The sequence below is a fragment of the Pristiophorus japonicus genome, chromosome 6, assembly GCF_044704955.1.
Source record: "Pristiophorus japonicus isolate sPriJap1 chromosome 6, sPriJap1.hap1, whole genome shotgun sequence".
NCBI lineage: Eukaryota > Metazoa > Chordata > Chondrichthyes > Pristiophoridae > Pristiophorus > Pristiophorus japonicus.
This window is the reverse complement of record NC_091982.1, coordinates 68,588,981-68,612,017: the sequence shown is the minus strand read 5'-3', so window position 1 is coordinate 68,612,017 and position 23,037 is coordinate 68,588,981. Positions and strand designations below refer to the sequence as shown.

Sequence of the window (23,037 nt, the reverse complement as noted above, 5' to 3'; positions counted from 1 at the left end):
CAAGAGGCTGCAGGGTGACTTGGACAGGTTAGGTGAGTGGGCAAATGCATGACAGATGCAGTATAATGTGGATAAATGAGGTTATACATTTTGGGGGCAAAAACACAAAGGCAGAGTATTATCTGAATGGTGGCAGATTAGGAAAAGGGGGAGGTGCAACAAGACCTGGGTGTCATGGTTCATCAGTCACTGAAAGTGGGCATGCAGGTATAGCAGGTGGTGAAGGCAGCAAATGGTATATTGGCCTTCATAGCGAGGGGATTTGAGTATAGGAGCAGGGAGGTCTTACTGCAATTGTACAGGGCCTTAGTGAGGCCTCACCAGGAATATTGTGTTCAGTTTTGGTCTCCCAAGCGGAGGAAGGGCATTCTTGCTATTAAGGGAGTGCAGCGAAGGTTCACCAGACTGATTCCAGGGATGGCTGGACTGATATGAGACTGGATCAACTGGGCCTTTATTCACTAGAGTTTAGAAGGATGAGAGGGGATCTCATGGAAACGTATAAGATTCTGACAGGACTGGACAGGTTAGATGAGGGAAGAATGTTCCCGATGTTGGGGAAGTCCAGAACCAGGGGACATAGTCTTACGATAAGGGGTAGGCCATTTAGGACTGAGATGAGGAGAAACTTCTTCACGGAGATAGCTGTTAACCTGTGGAATTCCCTACCGCAGAGTTGTTGATGCCAGTTCGTTGGATATATTCAAGAGGGAGTTAGATATGACCCTTACGGCTAAGGGGATCAAGGAGTATGGAGAGAAAGCAGGAAAGGGGTACAGAGGGAAATGATCAGCCATGATCCTATTGAATGGCGGTACAGGCTCAAAGGGCCAAATGGCCTACTCCTGCACCTAGTTTCTATGACCAGCTCTGTTGGTCACAGTCCGCATCCCAGACATGAAACTCCCGAAGCAAGTGCTCCACTTGTAACTTACATGTCAAGCAAGCCCCCAGAGAGGATGTCCCTGAAACGCCCTGTGAGCCCCCTTGATAAGGTGCAGGATCCCCACCGACACCTGGGAGTCCCTGGCCCACCCTAGGTGGAAGAGGTGTATCCAGGAGGGCGTCGAGTACCTAGAGTCTCACTGCCGAGAGCATTCAGAAACCAAACGCAGGCAATGGAAAGAGTGTACAGCAACTGTCCCTCCCACCTGTGACAGCCCTCCAGGATGCCCTTCCTCCACCTTTATATAGCACCCTTCACAACATCGGAACTAAGCACTTTACAGCTAATAAGTACTTTTGGAGTGTAGTCACTGTTGCAATGTAGGGTGGCAAGATCCTGCAGGCATATGGAATACTTGTCTTTATTAGCCGAGGCATAGAATACAAGAGCAAGGGTGTTATGCTCAAACTGTATAACACAAATTAGGCCATAGCTGAAGTAGTGTGCAGTTCTGGTCACCACATTACAGGAAAGATGTGATTGCACTGGAAAAGGTGCAGAGGAGATTTACGAGGATGTTGCCTGGACTGGAGAATTTAAGTTATGAGGAAAGATTGGATAGGCTGGGGTTGTTTTCCTTGGAACAAAGGAACCTTATGAGGTCTCCTCTCAGAAAAAATGAGTCTCAAAACAACGATGTACAACTGCCAAATTTATTGCAAAATGTCAGATGTCGTCAATAATATATACAATATTTACCAACATTTTATTTGAAAAAGTAAGATATATATTTTGAATTATGTCCACTCAAAACAGCACTGTTAACATGGAAATATATTCAAAAAGGATGGCCCATTTGGATATTCGGATACAAGGGCAAAATGCATCGAAAGTTAACTGCTGTCATTTGGGAGTCTTCACCCGTGAGTCACTATTACATATTAAAAGCTATTTTTCAATTTAAAGATTTTAAACTTTCATTTCAAGAGACTGCTTACACATCAATTGAAATTCCAGTCTCCCTGGGTTGGGCGTTAATTTTAACCCTGCACTTACAAAACTTTCCTTTCCATGGTTGTATCAACCCTTGATTATAAATTCCTATATCCACTTACAGTAGAAGCTGTGTAAATTTGGCACGGTACAGCCGTACTGTGGCAGCACCCAATTCGCGTTTCCCAGCTCCTCAGCCTTGAACTGCTCCAACCACTTCTTTGCATCTCAAATAGCAACATTTTGCTAGGAAGCTTTAAAACAGGGCCCAGCTATCATTATTTCATACCCTCACCTGAACACTGCACTTAGTCTTATCTGTATGCAATATACAGATGATTGGCCTTATGCCCACCTACCAGAGACTTTAGCTCATTGATGCTGAAACACTTCTGTCGTCATTTGTCAGGAGCAGCCATTACTTCTACATTTCTGCATGGAAACAAAGCCAGAGCTCTGATGGCCTTTTCCAATGCATTTTATAATTACATTCTCACTTATTTTTACCACTTTTTAAATAGCCTTTAATTATGTCTGTCAGTCAAACCCCTCCCTGAAGTCGCTGTGTACCCAGTATCAATTTCCAATCATTGGTTTAATGTTATCCCCCTTCACAACACCATATAAAGCAGAAAATATCCTCCCAGAATACCAAGTTACTTACTAATTCAAGAATCAGCCGAGGGCATTATCACAGGCAGTTATCTTGATTATACAGCCAGTGGGCAGATTCCCATCAGGAGAACATAATAGGAGCAGGTGCATTCAATGCGATCATAGCTGATCTGTGATTTATCTCCATATACCCTGCCTTTGGCCCATAATCCTCAATACCTTTGTTTAACAGAAAGCTATCAATCTCCAATTTAAAATTAACAATTGATCTAGCATCAGCAGCCATTTGCGGAAGAGAGTTCCAAACTGCTCCTACCCTTTGTGTGTAGAAGTATTTCCTAACATCACTCCTGAAAGGCCTGGCTCTAATGTTTATAGACGATGCCCCCTCATCCTAGAATCCCCAACCAGCAGGAATAACTTCTATCTACCCTATCTGTTCCCCTTAATATCCTGAAAATCTCAATCAGGTCATCTCTAAACCATCTAAATTCGAGGGGACACATCCCTAATTTGTGTAATCTCTCCTCATAACTTAACCTTTGAAGCCCAGTTATCATTCTGGTAAACAGATGTTGCCCATCCTCCAAGTCCAATACATCCTTCCTAGTGTGGTGCCCAGGACTGCTCAGTGGTAAATGAATAGTGTGAATAGTTGAGGTCCCAACACAGATCGCTGCAGGACACCACTAGGCACATCCTGCCTATTTCATTACCTACCCATTGTCTCTCCAGTCTCCTACCACTCAGCTAGTCTCCTAACCAGTCAATAATTTGTGCTCAATTCCATGGAATTCTACCTTAGTTACAGTCTCTTATGTGGGACTTTATCAAATGCCTTCTGGAAGTCCATATGAATAACATCCATCAACATTCCCTTGCCCACTACTTTAGACACCTCTTCAAAAAAATTCAATTAGGTTCAGGCATGACCAATCTTTCACAAATCCATGCTGGCTCTCTCCAATCAACTAAAAATGTGGTGTTATCACCCTAGCCTTACTTATAAACTTTAGCAATTTCCCAACAGATGTTAGGGTTACTGGTCTATAATTTCTTGATTTCCCTCTCGCCATTTTTAAAAAGCAGAGTGACATGCGCAATTTTCTAATCTAAAGGTTCTGAATCTCGAGAACTTTGGAAGATTATAGTTAGAGCATCTGCAATGTGCTCACCTACTTCCTTTAAACCCTGGGATGGAAACCAATCTGGTCCTGTTGATTTGTCACTCTTCAGTGCCATTATTTGCTTCACTACTGTTCATTTAGTTACATTAATTTTGGTGAGTCCCTGTCCCTGATTCAATATTAGTTTCTGGAATTTCCAGCATGCTATCCTTTTCCTCTACTGTAAGTACTGCCACAAAGTAATTATTCAACATGTCTGCCATTTCCTCATTGCTGATATTGTCAGTGACACTCAGTTTTAATGGGCCAACAATGCACCTGACCACCCTATTTTTCCTAATTTAATTGTAAAAATTCTTCATATTGATTGAAATCCATTGCAAGTTTCTTTTCATACTCCAAGTTCACAACCCTCCCAGTGAAGAAATTCCTCGTCGTTTCCATCCAAAACGGCCGATACCTTATCCTAAGACCATAACTCCTAGTTCTACCCAATACACAAGGACAACTTTAGACATTAAATCAGCACCTTGAGGTTGACACTAATTCAGGTGATGCACTGATCTGCACAAGTACCCCCACACCAAAATGCCAAAAGCTATTTACAGTGCCCAGTTTCAGCCAAACCAATGCAGGTGTGCCAATAAAAAGCCAGATACTTGCCACACAATTCTCTTGCATGCTTAATGATCTGTAATAAAACGGCAACTGCTCAAAACACACAGCAAGTCTGTCAGTATCTGAAGACAGGTCAACAGATGGGTCAAATCCCAAAACCCTTTTCAGATAGTGGACTGAGTTATTTAGTTGCAGTCTTGTAGTCAATATATAAAATGGGTTTGGCAGAAAGTCTGATGGAAAGTTTAAATTAACTACCACCATAACAAGAATGCCAACGTGGAAAGATATCAGAATTTGTTTTTCTCTTTTCCAATTTGCTTCCAGTACCCCTCCTCTCCATAAAATGACACTTGCTGGGATACAGTTCTACTAACCACAGCAGCCTTTCAACTAATTTGTTCAAGTGCCCATTCTTTAATATACCATTCTGCTCACTGCTATAACAAATTTAATAGCCAGAGTGCAATACTACATTTTTTTTTAAAGCAGTTAAATGGTTAATGCTTTGTGACTCAATGGCCCCAGCAGACTCAAGTCTTATTCACAACAGTCAAGGCTACACTCTAGCATTCCATACAGTACATGGGTCCACTGCTCGCTTTCTTGATTCTTCCATAACCACATCATTCAAATGGTATTTTGATCTGAAAAATATGCATTGGTTTAGGTATTAACAGTTGAAACAGTTTCTCTTAATCACAACAACCCATTATTCTGAAGTGGCTTGCATGGATCCTCAGTTCATTTATACCTCATGCAACAGTACTGAATGTTCCTGTTGATGGAATGATGTGGTGTCCACCTCCCTTTCTACCAACTATGTTCACCATCCCTTCTGCTGGGATATGGTTTCACATAGTATGGGCACGTACCCTGCCTAAGATTACTGGCAAACTTTTTAATTAAATCACAGGAGACGTTACACCCAAAGCCAATCTTGACCGTGTCAGACATCTGTGCACACAGCTAGCCAGAAATTCCTGCCATATCAGCAGAATGCAGCCGATCTTTCCTTCCACATCCAGTGGCACTAAAGCCAATTACAGCATGCCTACAGTTGTCCCAGCTGAGATCAGCAAAGAGTTTGAATCTTCCTGGACTCCAGGTGCAGCACATAACTAACAGGCATATGGGGGCCATGATATCCAATTTCTGTACTGTGTGGTAAATTAACTAGGAACAGCAACGCATGACCAGAGCCTCCAAGCAGATTCAACAGAACTGGATGGTCCCAACACTTGGCGCTCACTCACAGGAAAGTTGTGATCTGACAGACGGCTCCTGCAACAAGTAGCTTTGATTTGCCACACATTGGGTCACAAGGACAGCTGTGGTCATTCCAGCCCACAAAAATACACCATCTCAGCCCCAGTGTGCATTCTGAAAGCACTCATTTTACCCAGATTCTTCCAAACATTTCATCACCCCTTTGAATAAAAAATTTAATTAATGTCTGCTCTACAAAAACAGTAGTGGAAATTTTATGGTCAAAAACAGGCCATGTGTTTCAACCGGTCCATACAAGCCTCCTCCTTACTTTGTCTAACCCCATCAACATATCCTATTAAACCTTCATATTTAAATTAAAATATAAAATGCTGGAAACTCAGGTCGAGAGAGAGAAAGAGTTAAGTATCATCAGATCTCAATTTTAAAAATCTCAGGTTATTGCTATCTGAAACTCTTTCCCAAAAGGATGCAGATGCTGTTCCATTGAAATTTAAGACTAAGATCAATAGATTTGTGCTGGGTAAGGTTATTGAGGGATATGGAGCAAAAGCAGGTAAATGGGGTTACAGGATCCAGAGCAAGGTCAAGGGGATGAATGGCCTCCTCCTCCATTTCTATAAATGTTCTAATTTAAATGTTTAGCACATGGTACAGCTAGTCAGTTTGAAATAAACAACTAGATTTCATCTACACTATTTAATATACCCGAGGACCTGCCTTTCAAACATCCATCACTAAACATTAGAACTGGAGCTCCTCTAATCTTCCCTCCAAGCTCAAACCAGTTTACAGATAGGGATGTGCAGTAAATACTGGCCTCACCAGCTACACCCACATCACGAACAAATTTTATAAAATAATTTGGTGCGGTAGGCCATGAGGCCTGTTGAACCTGCTCCATCATTCAATATCATGGTTGATCTACATCAACTCTATTTCCCACCTCATCCCCATATACCTTGATTCCCTTAGTGCCCAAAAATCTATCTCAAATATACTCAACGAGTGAACCTCCATAGCTCTCTGGGGTAGAGAATTCCAAAGATTCACCACCCTGAAGAAATTTCTGACCGATGTCCTAAATAGCTGACCCCTTATCCTGAGACTATGCTCCTTAGTTCTAGATTCTCCAGCAAGGCAACAGTCTCAGCATCTACGTGGTCAAACTCTAATTTTGTATGTTTCAATGAGAATATAGGCCCATTCTATTCAATCTCTCCTCATAGGGGAGTCCCCTCATCCAGGAATCAATCGAGTGATTTTTTTTGCACCACTTGCAAAAAGTATATCTATCCTTCCTTAGGTAAGGAGATCAAAAAAGTACTCCAGGTGTGGTCTTGTCAAAGCCTAGTATATAATTGCAGCAAGACTTCCTTACTCTTATACTCCAACCCCCTTGCAATGAAGGCCAACATATCATTTATCTTCCCAATTGCTTGATGTACCTGCAAGTTAGCTTTGTGATTCATGTACAAGGTCTGCCAAATCCCTCTGAATACCAATAACTAGTCTCCTTTTTAAAAAAAGATTCTGCTTTTCCATTCTTCCTACCAAAGTGGATAATTTCTTATTTCCCCACATTATACTCCATCTGCCACCTTATTGCCCACTCACTTAGCTTGTCTATATCCCTACAGCCTCTTTGCATCCTCCTCACAGCTTACTTTCCCACCTAGCTTTATATCCTCAGCAAACTTGGATATATTACAACTGTTCGCTTATCTAGCTCATCGTTAGATTGTAATTAGCCAAGGGCCAAGCACTGATCCTTGCAGCATTCCACTAGTCACACCCTCGCAGCACAAAAATGACCCATTTATTCCTACTCTTCTGTCTTAACCAATCCTCAATGCTAATTGTTTTAACTGAAACAACCAAACATGGAAGTTAAATTTCTTATTCCACCAGCCCTTTCTCAGCCTCCTTGTGCCAGTGCAACTCATTGTATCTCTTGCTTTTTATGCCAATATTGTTTCTTAAAACAATTACTTACAAGAACTTAGCCCCATATTTTAGTTATCCTAGTTGATAGAGAATTCAAGCTCTGCAGCCAGACTGCAGTTTTGAAAAAACAGACCACATTGCATTAAATCATCAATCAACTTGACATTTTAAGACCCTTGGGTAGTGAGCCAATTAAAGGTTAACAGACTATTAATTGAGCCAATGTCAAAGGAGAGTTATTTTCTGTAAATTGAACCAGGTATAAGTACAGCCATTTTGGCCATGTGGTCTCAGAAGGACAAAGGCCTGGCTTAAAGCCAAGAGCTTGTTGCTGCTGCCAGAATAAAATTACATTAAGACTACAACCGGAGTTCGTATTTCATTGAAAATTAAGAGATCTAACACTAGTGTTTAGTTTGTTGGAAGTATTTCATAAGTAACTTTCTACATTACACATTTGCTTGCTTCCAGTCCTGCAAAACCTCAGACTTCCCTCATGACTATTGCGAAGGAATTGGCTAACACAAATTTCCTGCAGTCTTAAGCACCCCAAAATAAAAGCCACCTAGTGTTAGACTAAGGGAACTGAAAACTCGGCTATAAAGACTTCAAATTTCCATGGATGTTTGGTATACTATAAAAAGAACCCAGTGAACTCATGTTACTCAGTTTATTCCAAATGCCCGTTTTCATTTACCAAGATTATTATTTGTTTAAATGAGATTTATTTTCTGCTCTGATATTCTCATCTACACGAACACCAAGCTCTTATCCATGGCTTAAGTCTCATCTTCTCTTCCCTCTATACAGTTTAGTTTCAAGCTATTTTTCCCTGTACTAATGTGCCCACTTAAGTGGATCAGCAGAAAAATCATAACTTAAAAATGGTGTCCTTATCCAATGGCCCAAATTCAATACATTAATAGAAAATAAATCACCTGCATTCTTTTCGATGGGGTATTCATCACAGAATTAGAATGTGTAGGGTTTTCTTCCAATACTAGCAATGGAAGACTTAAAGTCATAATATAAAGGAAAGCAAAGTGTACCTGGTTAACTGATCTCCATTTTGTGTAGGCTGAGGGTACAATCTCCAACTGGCATAGACCTCCACAAGTCAACATTTCCAAAACAAATTTATTCTATATCCTCATCCTGCAAGAAATTACTCTTGTTAGTTTACACTGCACGACAACTCGAATTCATACCGACGCTTTATAATTCAGTTAGTTAACTTCTATATAAAGTATTTTGACTTAAAATCATTGGCAAATCACACTTTACATTTTCCATCGGCCATCCAGTCCACTGATGCTGCTGAGGATTCAATATTTGTCCAACGTGGTGCAGAAAATTTGTTTTTCAGGTTTGATTGATACTGTACAGAATTCCGTTTCATTTTTAAAATCGAACAGGCTTTATTTGGTGATCGATGGGCTTCCTTATGGAAACAGGTTTCATTTAGTAGGTAACTTTAAAAAGGCTTTTGCTGCTTACCTACACAATTCCATTTTGTTTAAACTGAATATGAGGAGTTATATTTGGTGAACGATGTGCTTCCTTATGTAACCAGGTTTCATTTAGTAGGCAGCTTAAAATGGTTTGTTGTTTACCTACACAATTCCACTTGTGTTTAAATTCAACATGGAGTTATAACTGGTGAACGATGTGCTTCCTTATGTAACCACAGGTTTCATTTAGTAGGTAACATAAAATAAGGTTTGCGTTGCTTACCGGAGATGCTCTTTTCACATAAAAATGGCCCTTTGAATCGGCTGAGAATGTCCTAGATTCAACTGCCTTTCCTAAGTCTCCAGCTTTTGAACAGTGACAGGCCATTGCAGGAGGGTTCTTTGCAAGTCTTGATGCTTAATTCTTAAAACCGTAGCAAATTCCTTTTAAGGTGAGACACTACACTTGCAGAAAATGGAGTCATAAAAGTGCTTTAACGACATTTGGGAAATTTTAAGATTTGTATCCATTTTAAGCCAGAACTTAAAAACAAATCACTTTTAAAGATACTCACTGCTGACGATTTGATTTTTTAAAACCAGCTTGCTTCAGAGTCAGCTGTGACTGGAGCTTTGAGGTTGAATGTTGATCTGTAACTGGAGGAGACTGAAACACAACTGGTATATTTTGAAATTGCAAGGTTTCATTGGGCAGTTTACGAATGGTTCATCGTCATTGCTTGCTGTTAGGTGAATTGAGTTGTCGGGACATTTTTTTCCTTCCCATTTTGTAAAAACCAGGCTAATACGTTGTGCTTTGCATTTCCCCACCCCCCCCAAAGGAGTTTGGTTAAACAAAATACATGTTTCACTGAAAATGTTTCAGTCTTTATTTCACAATAGCACTGGTGCAACAAAGCAAGATCTAGTTCTATATATCCATATTTATGTATGGAAAAGCCACAGACAGTAGCACTGTTATAACATTAACTTTTTTTTCATGTTTAACCAGTCTCTGCACCATTCCCACTAGAATGTACAAACTGACTTTTTTTTAAAAAAAACAAAAACTAACAATAAAACAGCAAACCAAAATTAAATTTTCAAAATCCGCTTGCTTGGAAAGCACTTGACAGTCCTTTCACCTCCATTTGTTTGTTGTGTTTCAGTAAGGAAAAACAGCACTAAGAGCAAGGGTTTTTTTGGTCCATGGTTACATCAAGTTCAGTTTTAGTATCTGTTTCGGCCACTGCCCCTGTCGGAGCGATTTCCTCCACGCCCGGATCCACGACTTCCTCCACGACTTGAGCTGCCATATGAATCGCGAGGGGGGTAGCCTCTTTCCATGGGAAGAGCTGGGCCTCTATCTTGCCTACCAATACGATCATTGCGGCTACTTGAGTAAGTATCACTTCTGCTGTAGTTATCACGGCCTCCACTATATCCATCCCGAGAGCTGGTGCCGTAGTCATCGTAACGACCACTTCCACTGTAAGATGGCGGTGGCCCTCGTGGAGGTGGAGCGCCACGTGAGTTACCTGCAGGGTCAATGGTCAGGTCATATGGAAACGTTTGAAATATTCCTTACATTTTATAAGATTTACTCACTTACTGCAGCTTTGTTGAAATTTGCATTTTTAAAAACTGATTGCACTTGCAGCATTGAGAGAGATGCAGCATTGAGATGCTCCCATCACTGGGGGATCATTTGAGCAAGGAATGAAGTTTTTGAAATGCAAGACTTAACTCATTTTGGTAGTGTCTCACATTGTCATCCTTCCAGCAACGAATGGGGAGGTTATGCAGAAATATTTCCAGCCTTTAGGTTTGGTATGCACATGTAACTGATTTTATTTGATTATAAAGTTGAATATGCATTTTCTTAAATGGCTAGGCATTTTGTTTGAGATATTGCTCGTCAGCAAGTTTGTGCTCTTTTTTGAAGTTCATTTGTTTTGCTGTGGATTTCAACTGTCATTTGCTTTCAACTGAGTTTTATCACTGTAGAAATAAACTGCTTGAAATTCAAAAGACATTTCACTGAACATTTTATTCAAGACAAAATTATACCCCTGTTATTCTTGCCAAGTCAAAAATGTAATTAAGATTCTACAATTTATTAATAAGAGCTGACACAATTAAGGCACAATTAATTGTCATCTTACCATAGCCATCATAGGAGTCTCTGTAGGAGCCACCGCTTGGGCGATCATTGTAATAGTCACGTGGCTCGCGCCCACCATATCCATCTCGATCACTGGAATTCAAATCAGCCATTAAGATGGTTTACAATAATGAAAATGCCAATCCTATCAATTGGTTTCATAACTTCCTAGTTAAACCCCAGCCCATACCCAAAACTCAGCCCATACCTGTATCCTCGTGATCCATAATCATCACGTCCACCCGAGTGAGAATATTCACGAGAATTGTACGAGTCCCTTGGTGGTGGACCATAATCTCTTGCATCTCTAGAACTCGGATAATCTCTGCTAGAATAACTGCAAGATAAAGGCAACCATTAGAAGGGACTTACCAGCGTGGAAAGGGTGAAGAAGAAATCTAGGGCCCAAGTTTCCACAAGAAAAAAAACGGGCACCCCTCCGAGCTGGGCGCCCGTTTTTCACGCCTAAAAAAATCCTCGGTATTCTCCACCGACTTACAGGTCCTCTGGCCCTCGGCGCAGTCAGCACGAGCTGTGGGGGGGGGGGGGGGGGGGGGGCAGAGCCAGGTCCCTGCGCTGAAAACAGTGCCGGGACCTCTGCACATGCGCGCTAGTCGGCACGCAAGTGCAGTAGCTCCAGGCGCCGAACTGTGTGGGAAGGGCCCGAAGCACGCAGCCCCTAGCCCTGGCTGAATGGCCTCACTGGGGCTACGTGAATGAGGCTCCTCCCACAGCCAGCTCCTGCTCCCCCCCCGACCAGGCCCGACACTCGCCCCCCCCAGACCCGACACCCGCTCTCCCCCCACCCGCTCCGACCGAGACCCGACACCCGACACCCGCTCCCCCCCCCTCCCCTCCGACCTGACATCTCTCTCTCTCTCTCTCTCTGGCACGAACAGCTGCAGAATTCTCCCTGGCTGAAGCACTTTCACACAGATAGGAAGATAGTTTATTTAATCTTTTCTTGGCTTATAAATGTTTATTCAGGTTGGATTTATTTGTATAATATTTGTAGAAGTATAAATAAAGATTTATTGTCGAATTTAATGAGTTCCCTTCCCCCCCCCCACCTCGTTCTGGACGCCTAATTTGTAACCTGCGCCTGATTTTTTAATGTGCAGAACAGGTTTTTTCAGTTCTACCAAAATCTTCACTGGCGCCATTCTACTTTAGTTTGGAGTACATTTTCACTGTGGAAACTTTCAAATCAGGCGTCAGTGGCCGGACACGCCCCCTTTTGAAGAAAAAATTCTGTTCTAAACTAGAACTGTTCTACCTGACTAGAACTGCAGAAAAAAAAATGTGGAGAATTGCGATTTCTAAAATAGTCCGTTCTCCTCCAGTTGCTCCTAAAAATCAGGCGCGAATCATGTGGAAACTTGGGCCCCTAGAGTGGGGCGCAGTATACTGTATCCAAAAAAATTGGAGAAATCAAAGCTCACTAGTAAACAAAATAATTGCAGCTTAAAATATCTGCCTATGGTTCCTATAGCGATTGAGAATGTTTTAATGTCATGCCACAGGTAGTGGTTGGGGCAAAGATACAAAAAACTACAGGGAGAAGGCTTAGTTTTGATTCTAGCAAGGAGCCAGCACGAATACGAGCAGATTCAGAGCTATAATCATTCTTATAATTACAGGCATAAACACTTTCATGAGCTGGCCTAATACTGGACGATGAAAGCACCGCCCCCCCCCCCACCCAAATCTTGAATATTTAAACTGAGATCACCAGCTCCAAGTAGATGATGCCATGGCACAAGGTCAAAATGGGAAAAGCATGGTCTGGTTGGATGAAATCCTAAGTCATTATAAACTCCCTTCTTTTCCCCTCCCCTCCAGTTAATGAAATGTGTGCAGCCCAGTCAGACTGTTAAGTGCATACCCCTTAGAGGTAGCCAGCTTGGTGACAAGGCTTAGGGTTGACAGATGGATTTCTGAAAGTGCAAGATACATTTTAGTTTACTGTACTAAATGGCTGCATGTTACAATCCACCATTATTTTAAGGCATTCAAAGCCTATTTGGGACAAAATGCAACTCATGAAAGTAACTGTGTAACAAAGCTCAGAACTTCTTAGAGGAAAGATGGCAATATCAGTTCTGATCATCAGTGCCAGTGAAGTCATCATTGCTTAAGATTTACACAAAGCAGATGCTCCAGAAGTAGTTTTATATACATACTTCAGCACCCCGACATTCTAGCACAACAGTACAGTGGAACTGATAATTAACCGCACTACAAATATGCAAGCTGTTTGGGTCGAGATACATGTTTTTGTTTATCTCAAGACCAGCTGCCAACAGATGATGCACCGAGTAGGCTGAAAATCACCAGCTTTCAAAAGACTTCACCTGTCTCTGCTGTTGTAGTAATCCTCTCTTGGAATATAATCATCTCTTCTGGATGGCATCATATCTCTGCGAGATGGAGGAGACCCATAACTGTCTCTTTCACGTGAGGGAGGTCCTGGGAACAAAATGCAGGGTCACCCAAATTCCCACACCTGAACAGATCAGAAAACTATCATTTGTAACCTGGTCAAGTAATTCTCTTACCTCTTGAGCCACTTCCTCTTCCACCGATTCCCCCACTTCGCATTGGCCCCGAAGGAACGGGCCTTTTAGGTGGTGGTCCATTGGCACGCCCTGGGGGACCCCTTTTCAATGGCGGCCCTCTGGAGGAGACTTAACAAAAATAAATACTTGTAGCTATTTGTTCACACAAATTACAGATTGTTATGCATTTTGAAATTGTGCTTCAAGTACATGGAATATATAAACTTTTTTTTTTAAGTCTTAAAAATAGTCTTAAATTCAGGTGGTTAAGTTAGTCACTATTTCACATTTCTTGCTTTTGGGGACAGGACCAGCTCATTTAGGAAAAAAATATTTCAGCGAGTTCAAGACTCCTGGAATACAGAAAATATGAAGATATACAGACTACATTTAAGAAAATCACTATAAACAAACACAAAATTGCATTACATTATCCTCATTGGGTGTATATTTTGAATAAAATGCATTGCCATAGTATGTGAAATTAGGTAGTTTCACCATTTGCTGCTAAATTCTCTTTGTATCTATTCCAGATTTATTTTACTTGTATAAAGCAATATAAATCAAAATACAAAACATCCACAGGACTGTAGGCATGTCGAAATGCTACAAACTGTGCGTCCATTGCAATACAGGCACATTCCCAGTAGGTACTAAAGCAGTGTTGTCCAATAGAAATTGCTGATGAGCCATAGGTGTTACTATGGCAACATTTTTGGCCACTTGCACTAATTTTAGTTTAAAAAAAAAATCACACTACAGGTAAATGTCACATGTATATTTACTGACATCTCCCACCATTCAGTAACAAAAGTAGAGCACTCAATTAAAAAGACTATATATACTGTTAAGGTAAAAAGCAGAGTATCAAACTTACCAGTATAGTCCTCTGCAAAGGTGCAGAAGAAATAATTTAAAATGCAACAGACGCACTAGTTTCACTGCAACACTTATAAACCAGTGCATCAGTTACATGCATGTGACTGCAACCCTACATTTACCTTGGCTCTCAAAGACTTGTCATGAGAGACTAATATACAAAAAACTGAAATAATTACATCAAAAATTGAATGCTTAAACTTAATGGCACTTAATTGATTCACCAGACTGCTTCCTGGGATGGCAGGACTGTCGTATGAGGAGATTGGGTCGACTCGGCCTATATTCACAAGTTTAGAAGAATGAGAAGTGATCTCACTGAAACCTATAACATTCTGACTGGGTTGGATAGACTGGGTGCAGGGAGGATGTTTCCCCAGGCTGAAAGTCTAGAACAAGGGGTCACAGTCTCAGGATACAGGGTAGGAAATTTAGGACCAAGGTGAGGAGAAATGTTTTCACTCAGAGGGTGGTGAACCTGTGGAGGCCAAGTCACTGAATATATTTAAGAGGCAGATAAATAGATTTCTAGACACAAGACATCAAGGGTTATGGGGAAAAAGCAGGAATATGGTGTAGAGAGGATCAACTATGATCATACTGAATGGCGGTGGAGACTCAAAGGGCCGAATGGCCTATTACTGCTCCTATTTTCTATGTTGATGTTTTTAAGATTAAAGATTGGCTGCCCTCAAATTACTTATACCCAAGTTTTCCAAGTACGTGGGAGTGTTACCTTCTAGGTACAATAGTGCTGCTTGTTCGGACAAAGGGTCACCGACCTGAAACCTTAACTCGGTTTCTCTCTCCGCAGATGCTGCCTGGCCTGCTGAGTGTTTCCAGCATGGTTTTTTTTTTAATACTTGTTTTGCACTCCACTCTCCATCGAGCTCAAATTTTCCATTGTTCCAGAATTCAGATTCTGTGCTGGTTTGTATTTTCCCCTCCTCCACCAAAAACACTGAATTTCAGAATCACCCTGAAATGTGGTTAGTTGTTGTGACTGCCCAGACAAGAGTGCAATAGACTTGCTACTTCCTCCTGTAACGCTACAGGTTTTGACAGATTGTTTGTTTCAGGCATTTACCTTTTTGAGGTGGACCTCTCATTGCTCCACTACCTCCTCTTCCACCTCGAATCCCCCTAGGAGGACCACGGCTTCTTGGGGGTGGGGGTGGTCCACGGCGTCCACTATTTTCAAATGCTGGTTTAGTAGCTTGCTCTACTTTAATGGGTTTTCCATCCAAAGACTTAAAAAAAATTGAGAGGGAGTAATAAAAATGTTTGTCGTGCACTCAGGACTGGATTCAACTTAAAGGGTGCTTCTAGGGTATACGGTCAGTCGTGAGCAGGAAGCACAAACCACAAATTATACCAGAGCCCCAAGTAGAGCCCTGCTTTTTGCTTTGGAATTAGAAGGTTTCAATAGGATCCAATATATACATGTCTGTTCAACTTGATGTGCTAGGTGATTGCAATTCATTTTACAGAACCACAAGTGTTATGAAACACCAATGGTCATGACAATTGCATGGAGGATAACACAGCAATGTGCGTCATACTATAGTATTTGCAATCTAAAATTACATGTCAGGTAGTCCTTGCTGCACACCTGACCTCCTCCTTGTCCTCCTCTGAACTGTCCAAAGGTCTCCAGCAATTTTATTAACAGCTGTACCTACAGTAAAGATGTGCAACATAGGGATTTCTGAAAGATACATTTTCGTTTATTGAACTTAAATGGCTGCAAGTTACAATCAACCATTATTTTAAGGCATTCAAAGCCCATGTGTGAAAAGAACCCTGGTCAGATGCAACTCATGTAACTCCAGCTGCATATCAAAGCTCAGAACTTCTTAGAGGAAAGGTGGCAATATCAGTTCTGATCATCAGTGCCAGTGAAGTCATCATTGCTCAAGATTTACAGATACTGAAGTATAGGTTTATATACTTACTTCAGCACCCCAACATTTTTAAATTGCAAGTATTCCAGCACAACAGTACAGTGGAACTGAATTAACATTGCAAATAAGCAAGTCAATGTTTCTTTAAATGATTGGACACGACTGCTGCCAACAAAATTTAGTTGTTGCCCATGTGCAGTTCCAGTGGCTTTTTGGTTGTTCTCGCTGGGTTTCCTACAGAGTGAGAGAAAAAGGCAAGGGGTGGAACTTTCAGGTATTGCAAGGTCTGTAATGCGACTTGAAGGTGATTAGGATGTTTGCAGATTGGGAGTTTGATTGTACTCTGGCAGAGTGTGTGTATCACTATCAGGTCCTGTCCGTTGTGGTGATTTGGGACCTGACATTTATGTGCAGAATGCTTCTGCGCAGCTTCCAGCTCGTTGGCAGCATTAAGACTCAAACCATTTAAAGTCCACAATATTTGAAGATTACATGAAAACAACATGATGGGACAGCTCACTGCAGCAGTAATATATTGCACTAGCAGTGGCAGACAGATTCAAGTTTCAGCCAAGCAGTGCTGAATAAAGGCCAGTCACATACTTTCCAGCAATCAATTCAGCAAGGGCATGGGGACATATTATCTACTTTGCCTCTCAGCTATTAATGTTTGAGCAAAGAGGAATGGTTTTTTTTCTTCCAAAACTTAAAATGCATGCAAGAAACTACACACTTACTGGTGAAAAGAAGCGAAAATAAGAGTCAGGTACTGTACACCATGAATCATACACCACCAGCAACTATCTTTAATTTTGCAGACCGATGATTCCTTCTTGGTTCTGACACTGAACCAAAGCTCGTCAAGTTTTAGCAAGAGAACAACTGCCACAGAGCAGTCCAGTATTATTCCTCTTCACGTTACAACTATTTCAGTCGGTTACACACAAATTTGAATATACATTTTTAACATCTTACCTTTCCGTTCATATCCCTGGCCGCATCTCTTGCATCTCCTGGACTTTCAAAAGTAACAAAAGCAAAACCCCTCGACTTATTTGTTTCACGATCTTTCATCAGCAGAACTAAAAAGGAGATAAAAGTTACCAGATGCTCCACTGTCAACTTGTATTTTCAGTATAATCAAAGCAAGCTCAGAACTTGACAAAAAGGGCAAACGTTAGCTCAAGATCAATGCCAATAAAGTCATCACTGCTAAATTACACAATTTGCTTCTGCAACATGCCATCTGCAGACAATGTCCAAATTTCTGCATGCCAGCCTTGGCACCTGGCCAATTTTGATGTGGAGCATTTAGCTTCACCAGATTTGTGCCATCTTTGTTAAATGTCGAGGGAATGCCAAATTAAACCTCCGATTTATACACACCTTCTACTATTCTTCCATATTTGCCGAACACTGCTTCAAGTGCCTTTTCATTTGTTTCAGTATTCAGACCACCAATGAAGAGCTTTCCAGGACGATCTGCTTCCACCATTTTGACAGTCACCTATAGAAGTGCATTAACATGAATCCATTTACTATAACTAAATGCATTTTACTGCAAATTGAAAGAAAAGACTTGCATTTCTATAGCACCTTTCATAATCACCAGACGTACCAAAGCAATTTACAACCAATTTAGGACTGAGATGAGGAGAAATGTTTTCACTCAGGGTGGTAAACCTGTGGAATTCTCTGCCACAGAAGGATGTGGAGGCCAAGTCACAATATATTTAAGAAGGAGACAAATAGATTTCCAGACACAAGACATCAAGGGGTATGGGGAAAAAGCAGGAATATGGTTTTGAGATAGAGGATCAGCCATGATCATATTGAATGGCGGTGCAGTCTCGAAGGGCCGAATGGCCTACTACTGCTCCTATTTTCTATGTTTCTGAAACCTCCAGAATTCTCCCATTGGCTTCTGCCTATTTTCAAGTTGCTGTCATTAGTGTATGTGATAAGCTTTTAAACCACATGCCAGCTTTTATAGTTGGATTTATCATTCTTTGCAAACTTGGTGCGAGACAGCCTTCCGAAAGTGGAGTGTCCAACACCTCCAGGCTCAACAGCTCTCTGACCAATGTTTAACCATCTCATCAATTCCACCGCAAGCAGATGAACGTGTCACTTCCCATTTGTGGGATCTTGCGTACAAATTGGTTGCAACGTTTAACCAACTGAACAGCAATTGTACTCGAGAAATAATTGAATGGCACCATGGGAAACCCAGAGGCATGGAAGGCACAAGAAAATTTTTTTGCACGGTAGTCACTTTCACTACCCGAAGCAACTTCACAGAATCATACTGCACAGGCCATTCAGCCCATAGTGCCAGCTCTTTGGTAGAGCTGTACAATAAGTCCCACACTCTTAGCTTTTTACACATAGCTCTGAAAATATTTCCCGTTCCAAATATATATCCAATTGCCTTTTGAAAGTTACTAATGGATCGTTTCCACCGCCCTTTCAGGCAGTGCATTCCAAATCACAACAACTCACTGCATAAAGAAATTTCTCACCTCCCTTCTGATGGAAAAGATTGAAAAGTAAACAACTTCCCTGCATTGCAAGAGTGAGCACACTTCAAAAGCACTTTGAGCTGTTAAGCACTTTGCGACATCCTGAGGTCATGAACGGGACAATTAAAATGCAAATTGTTCTCCATGAAGCCAAGTCTAAAATTAAAACCGAGTGTCTTCTCTTCTTACACGCTCTCCAGCAATGCACAGATGCTGCCAGACTAATGTTGACAGTACACACTGTACCACATTATAGGGTACACAGATTGATGTAATCTGCATGAGGAACAGAGCAGGTGTGTGCAGGGGGAGGGTTGGCTCCCAGGCACCGTCACTCCTTCCATACTCCAGTGCAGGCCAGATTCACTCCAGACAGCACAGGAACAGGCCAAAACTAGTGTTGACATCCACACACACTTCCACCCACCACTAAATCTTTTGGCCCTTTCTCCCTCATGTTAATCCAGCTTCCCCTGAAAGGCATCATACTATTCACATCAACCACCCCTTGTGAATACAATAGAAGCAGGAGCAGGCCATTTGGCCCCTCAAGCATGCTCTGCCATTCAATAAGATCATGGCTGATCTTTTAATTCCACTCCACTTACTTGCACCATCCCCATATCCCTCGATTCCCTTAATAACCAAAAATCTATCGATCAGTCTTGAACATCACCACTCTCTGGGTAAAGAAGCGACTACCTATCTTATATTGGTGGCCTCCAGTTATGCTATTCCCCACAAGTGGAAACACTATCTATTCTATCAAACCATGCATAATTTTTAAATAACTATTAGGTCACCTCTCTTCTTTTCAAGAGAGAAGAGAGCCAACCTGTTCATCCTTTCCCAATATGTATACCCTCACGTTTCTGCTATCATCCTTATAAATCATCTCTACAATTTCTCCAGTGCCTCTATATCCTTATTAATATGGTGACTAGAACTGCACACAGCCCTCCCCAAGTGTGGTCTAACCAAGGTTCGATACAAGTTTAGCATAACTTCACTACTTTTCAATTCTGTATCTCTAGAAATAAACAGCATTGTCCCACAAACAGTAATGTGATAACCAGATAATCCTGCTCCTCAGTCTTATTCCCTATTGGATTTATCAGTTCTTACTCCCTATTGGATTTATCTGTGACTATCTTCTATTTATGGCTCCTAGTTCAGGACAGATTCTCTTCAACTCCCCCACCCGGGTCTCCCCATCTCAAATTTAGGGCCAACTCTCCACCCCCCCATTTAAGGTCCTCTCTCTGCCACCCACACCTCTGATTTAGGGCTATCTCGTTCCCCACCCCACCCTCTCTGTGCTCCCCCACCCGCCATGGTCTCACCATCTCTCTCCACACACCCCAAAGTGGTCTCTTGGCTTGTCCTCTAGCCCCTCGTGATTTAGGGCACCCTCCTCCGGAGACGAGCAGGGTAATCCTGCCACCCCCCCCTACTGTTGGGAGAGAAAAGATACGCCCCACCCTCGGAGCACGCGCGGCGCGTCTCCGCGGGAGGGGAATACGCGGCCCCGCTGGTGGGGGAAGAGAGAGAATGCGCGGGCACGGTAGCGCGGCCAAGAGAGTGCACGGCGGTTGGTGAGGCCGCGATTTGAATGGAGACTGCGCGCGCCCCTCCCCCACCCTCACACAAAATGGCGGGCGGCGCGGGCCTTCAGTAACTGGCGCCTCGCCGGATAATGGCCGTCCACCGAGAGAGGGAGGAGACAGGCGCAGCCGGTAGGAACCCCGACCCACTCCCCCAGCCGCCCGACTTCCCCATCCTCTCGGGAAATTAAACCCCCCCGCCCACCATCTGCGTACACCGTCCCCTCACAACATGGCGCCCGCCCACCCGCCCCATCGCCGCGGTAAAACCCGCGCCATACACAAACAGCCGCGGCCTCGAGTGCTTCCCCGAGCCACCCGCTCCATTACCGACATCGACACCAACCCCCACACTCACACCGCAGCCCCTCACCCACCAACAGTCTCCGCCTGCGCCACCAAAGCAAATGGGCGCCGGCTGCCTGCGCGCCTTTTATACCGCCGCCCTGCGGCCAGAGCGAGGCTGCGAGCCCCGGATGTCAGGCGTGCCCGGGGCGGGAGGCTGGCCCGCGCTCCCCGCCCACCGACCCATCCCCACCGTGCGTCCATCGCAGTCTCACCCCGCCACTGTCCTTCACCGCCCCGGATTTTCAGACGGGATAAAGAGGGGGAGGAGGGTCGCAGTATTAATTAAAAAAACAATTACAGCTGTGAGAAGGGATGATACGTTAGAGGGTTCAACAAACGAGACCATATGGGTTGAATTGAAGAACAAAAAAGGGGTGATCACACTACTGGGAGTGTACTATAGACCCCCAAACAGTCAGAGGGAGCTAGACAAACAAATATATGAGCACATTGCTGCGAAGTGCAAAGACTGGAGCTGTAATAGTGAGGGATTTCAACTACCTTAATATTAACTGGGAAAAATGTAGTGTGAATGGTACAGAGGGTGCGAAATTCCTAAAATGCATTCAGGAGAACCTTTTTTGCCAGTATGTAACAAGCCCAGCATGGGAGGGGGCAGTTCTGGATTTGGTTTTGGGGAATGAATAGGGACAGGTGGAAGCGGTATCAGTGGGAAAGAAATTGGATGCTGGTGCCTGGGCAGGACCGGAACCAATGTTCTGGGGGGAGTGTTTGCTAGTGCTGTTGGAGAGGGGTTAAACTAATATTGCAGGGGGATGAGAACCTATGCAGGGAGACAGGGAAGTAGAATGGGGGCAGAAGCAAAAGATAGAAAGAAGAAAAGTAAAAGTGGAGGGCAGAGAAACCCAAGGCAAAAATCAAAAAGGGTCACATTGCAGAAAAATTCTAAAAGTGCAAATTGTGTTTAAAAAGACAAGCCTGAAAGCTCTGTGCCTCAATGCGAGGAGTATTCGTAATAAGGTGGACAAATTAACTACACAGGCAGCAATTAATGAATATGATATCATTTGGCATCACGGAGACATGGCTCCAGGGTGACCAAGGCTGGGAACCCAACATCCAGGGGTATTCAACATTCAGGAAGGATAGACAGAAAGGAAAAGGAGGTGGGGTAGCGTTGTTGGTTAAAGAGGAAATTAACGCAATAGTAAGGAAGGACATTAGCTTGGATGAAGTGGAATCTGTATGGGTGGAGCTGCGGAATACCAAAGGGTAGAAAACGCTAGCGGGAGTTGTGCACAGACCACCAAACAGTAGTAGTGAGGTTGGGGACAGCATAAAACAAGAAATTAGGGGTGCATGCAATAAAGGTACAGCAATTATCATGGGCGACTTTAATCTCCATATTGATTGGGCTAACCAAACTGGTAGCAATACGATGGAGGAGGATTTCCTGGAGTGTATTAGGGATGGTTTTCTGGATCAATATGTTGAGGAACCAACTAGAAGGCTGGCCATCCTAGATTGGGTGATGTGTAATGAGAAAGGACTAATTAGCAATCTTGTTGTGCAAGGCCCCTTGGGGAAGAGTGACCGTAATATGGTAGAATTCCTTATTAAGATGGAGAGTGACACAGTTAATTCAGAGACTAGAATCCTGAACTTAATGAAAGGTAACTTCGATGGTATGAGACGTGAATTGGCTAGAATAGACTGGCAAATGATACTTAGAGGATGACGGTGGATAGGCAAACATTTAAAGATCACATGGATGAACTTCAACAATTGTACATCCCTGTCTGGAGTAAAAATAAAACGGGGAAGCTGGCTCAACTGTGGCAAACAAGGAAAATTAAGGATAGTGTTAAATCCAAGGAAGGGGCATATAAATTGGCTTAAAAAAGCAGCAAACCTGAGGACTGGGAGAAATTTAGAATTCAGCAGAGAAGGACAAAGGGTTAAATTAGGAGGGGGAAAATAGAGTACGAGAGGAAGCTTGCTGGGAACATAAAAACTGACTGCAAAAGCTTCTATAGATATGTGAAGAGAAAAAGATTAGTGCAGACAAACGTAGGTCCCTTGCAGTCAGATTCAGGTGAATTTATAATGTTGAACAAAGAAATGGCAGACCAGTTGAACAAATACTTTGGTTCTGTCTTCAGGAAGGAAGGCACAAATAACCTTCTGGAAGTTCTAAGGAACCGAGGGTCTAGTGAGAAGGAGGAACTGA

At 42.6% G+C, this 23,037-nt stretch overlaps 1 protein-coding gene and 2 non-coding genes across 4 annotated transcripts; all 3 read right to left on the bottom strand.

Moving 5' to 3' along the window:
• Positions 1-1,585: 1,585 nt before the first annotated feature.
• Positions 1,586-20,945, bottom strand: rbmx (RNA binding motif protein X-linked). Of its 2 annotated transcripts, none has more exons than XR_011593602.1 (9): positions 17,759-17,879; positions 17,348-17,454; positions 15,556-15,718; positions 13,590-13,718; positions 13,386-13,500; positions 11,240-11,368; positions 11,033-11,124; positions 8,466-8,571; positions 1,586-4,886 (listed from the first exon to the last, which is right to left on the bottom strand). XR_011593602.1 is itself a non-coding variant. In XM_070882901.1 (9 exons), the coding sequence occupies exons 2-9, from the start codon at positions 17,865-17,867 to the stop codon at positions 10,098-10,100; spliced, it is 1,152 nt and encodes a 383-aa protein (XP_070739002.1). In that variant the 5' UTR covers positions 17,868-17,879; positions 20,876-20,945; the 3' UTR covers positions 9,734-10,097. The 2 variants fall into 2 exon arrangements, 1 of the variants encoding a protein (XP_070739002.1); XM_070882901.1 differs by lacking the exons at positions 1,586-4,886; positions 8,466-8,571 and adding exons at positions 9,734-10,405; positions 20,876-20,945.
• LOC139266479 (small nucleolar RNA SNORD61) lies at positions 13,094-13,165 on the bottom strand. Its single transcript, XR_011593723.1, has one exon. It is a non-coding gene; the product is annotated as a small nucleolar RNA SNORD61 (small nucleolar RNA).
• LOC139266480 (small nucleolar RNA SNORD61) lies at positions 16,311-16,382 on the bottom strand. Its single transcript, XR_011593724.1, has one exon. It is a non-coding gene; the product is annotated as a small nucleolar RNA SNORD61 (small nucleolar RNA).
• Positions 20,946-23,037: the final 2,092 nt, after the last annotated feature.

Bases quoted from the DNA above. Each gene is read 5' to 3' on its own strand.
- rbmx (XM_070882901.1), bottom strand. From the start codon at position 17,867: ATGGTGGAAGCAGATCGTCCTGGAAAGCTCTTCATTGGTGGTCTGAAT. The intron at 13,501-13,589 runs GTAAGAGAATTA...TTTTGTTCCCAG, and splicing joins AAGAGGAAGTGGCTCAAGAG to GACCTCCCTCACGTGAAAGA. The intron at 10,406-11,032 runs GTAAGATGACAA...TTGACCCTGCAG, and splicing joins AGACTCCTATGATGGCTATG to GTAACTCACGTGGCGCTCCA.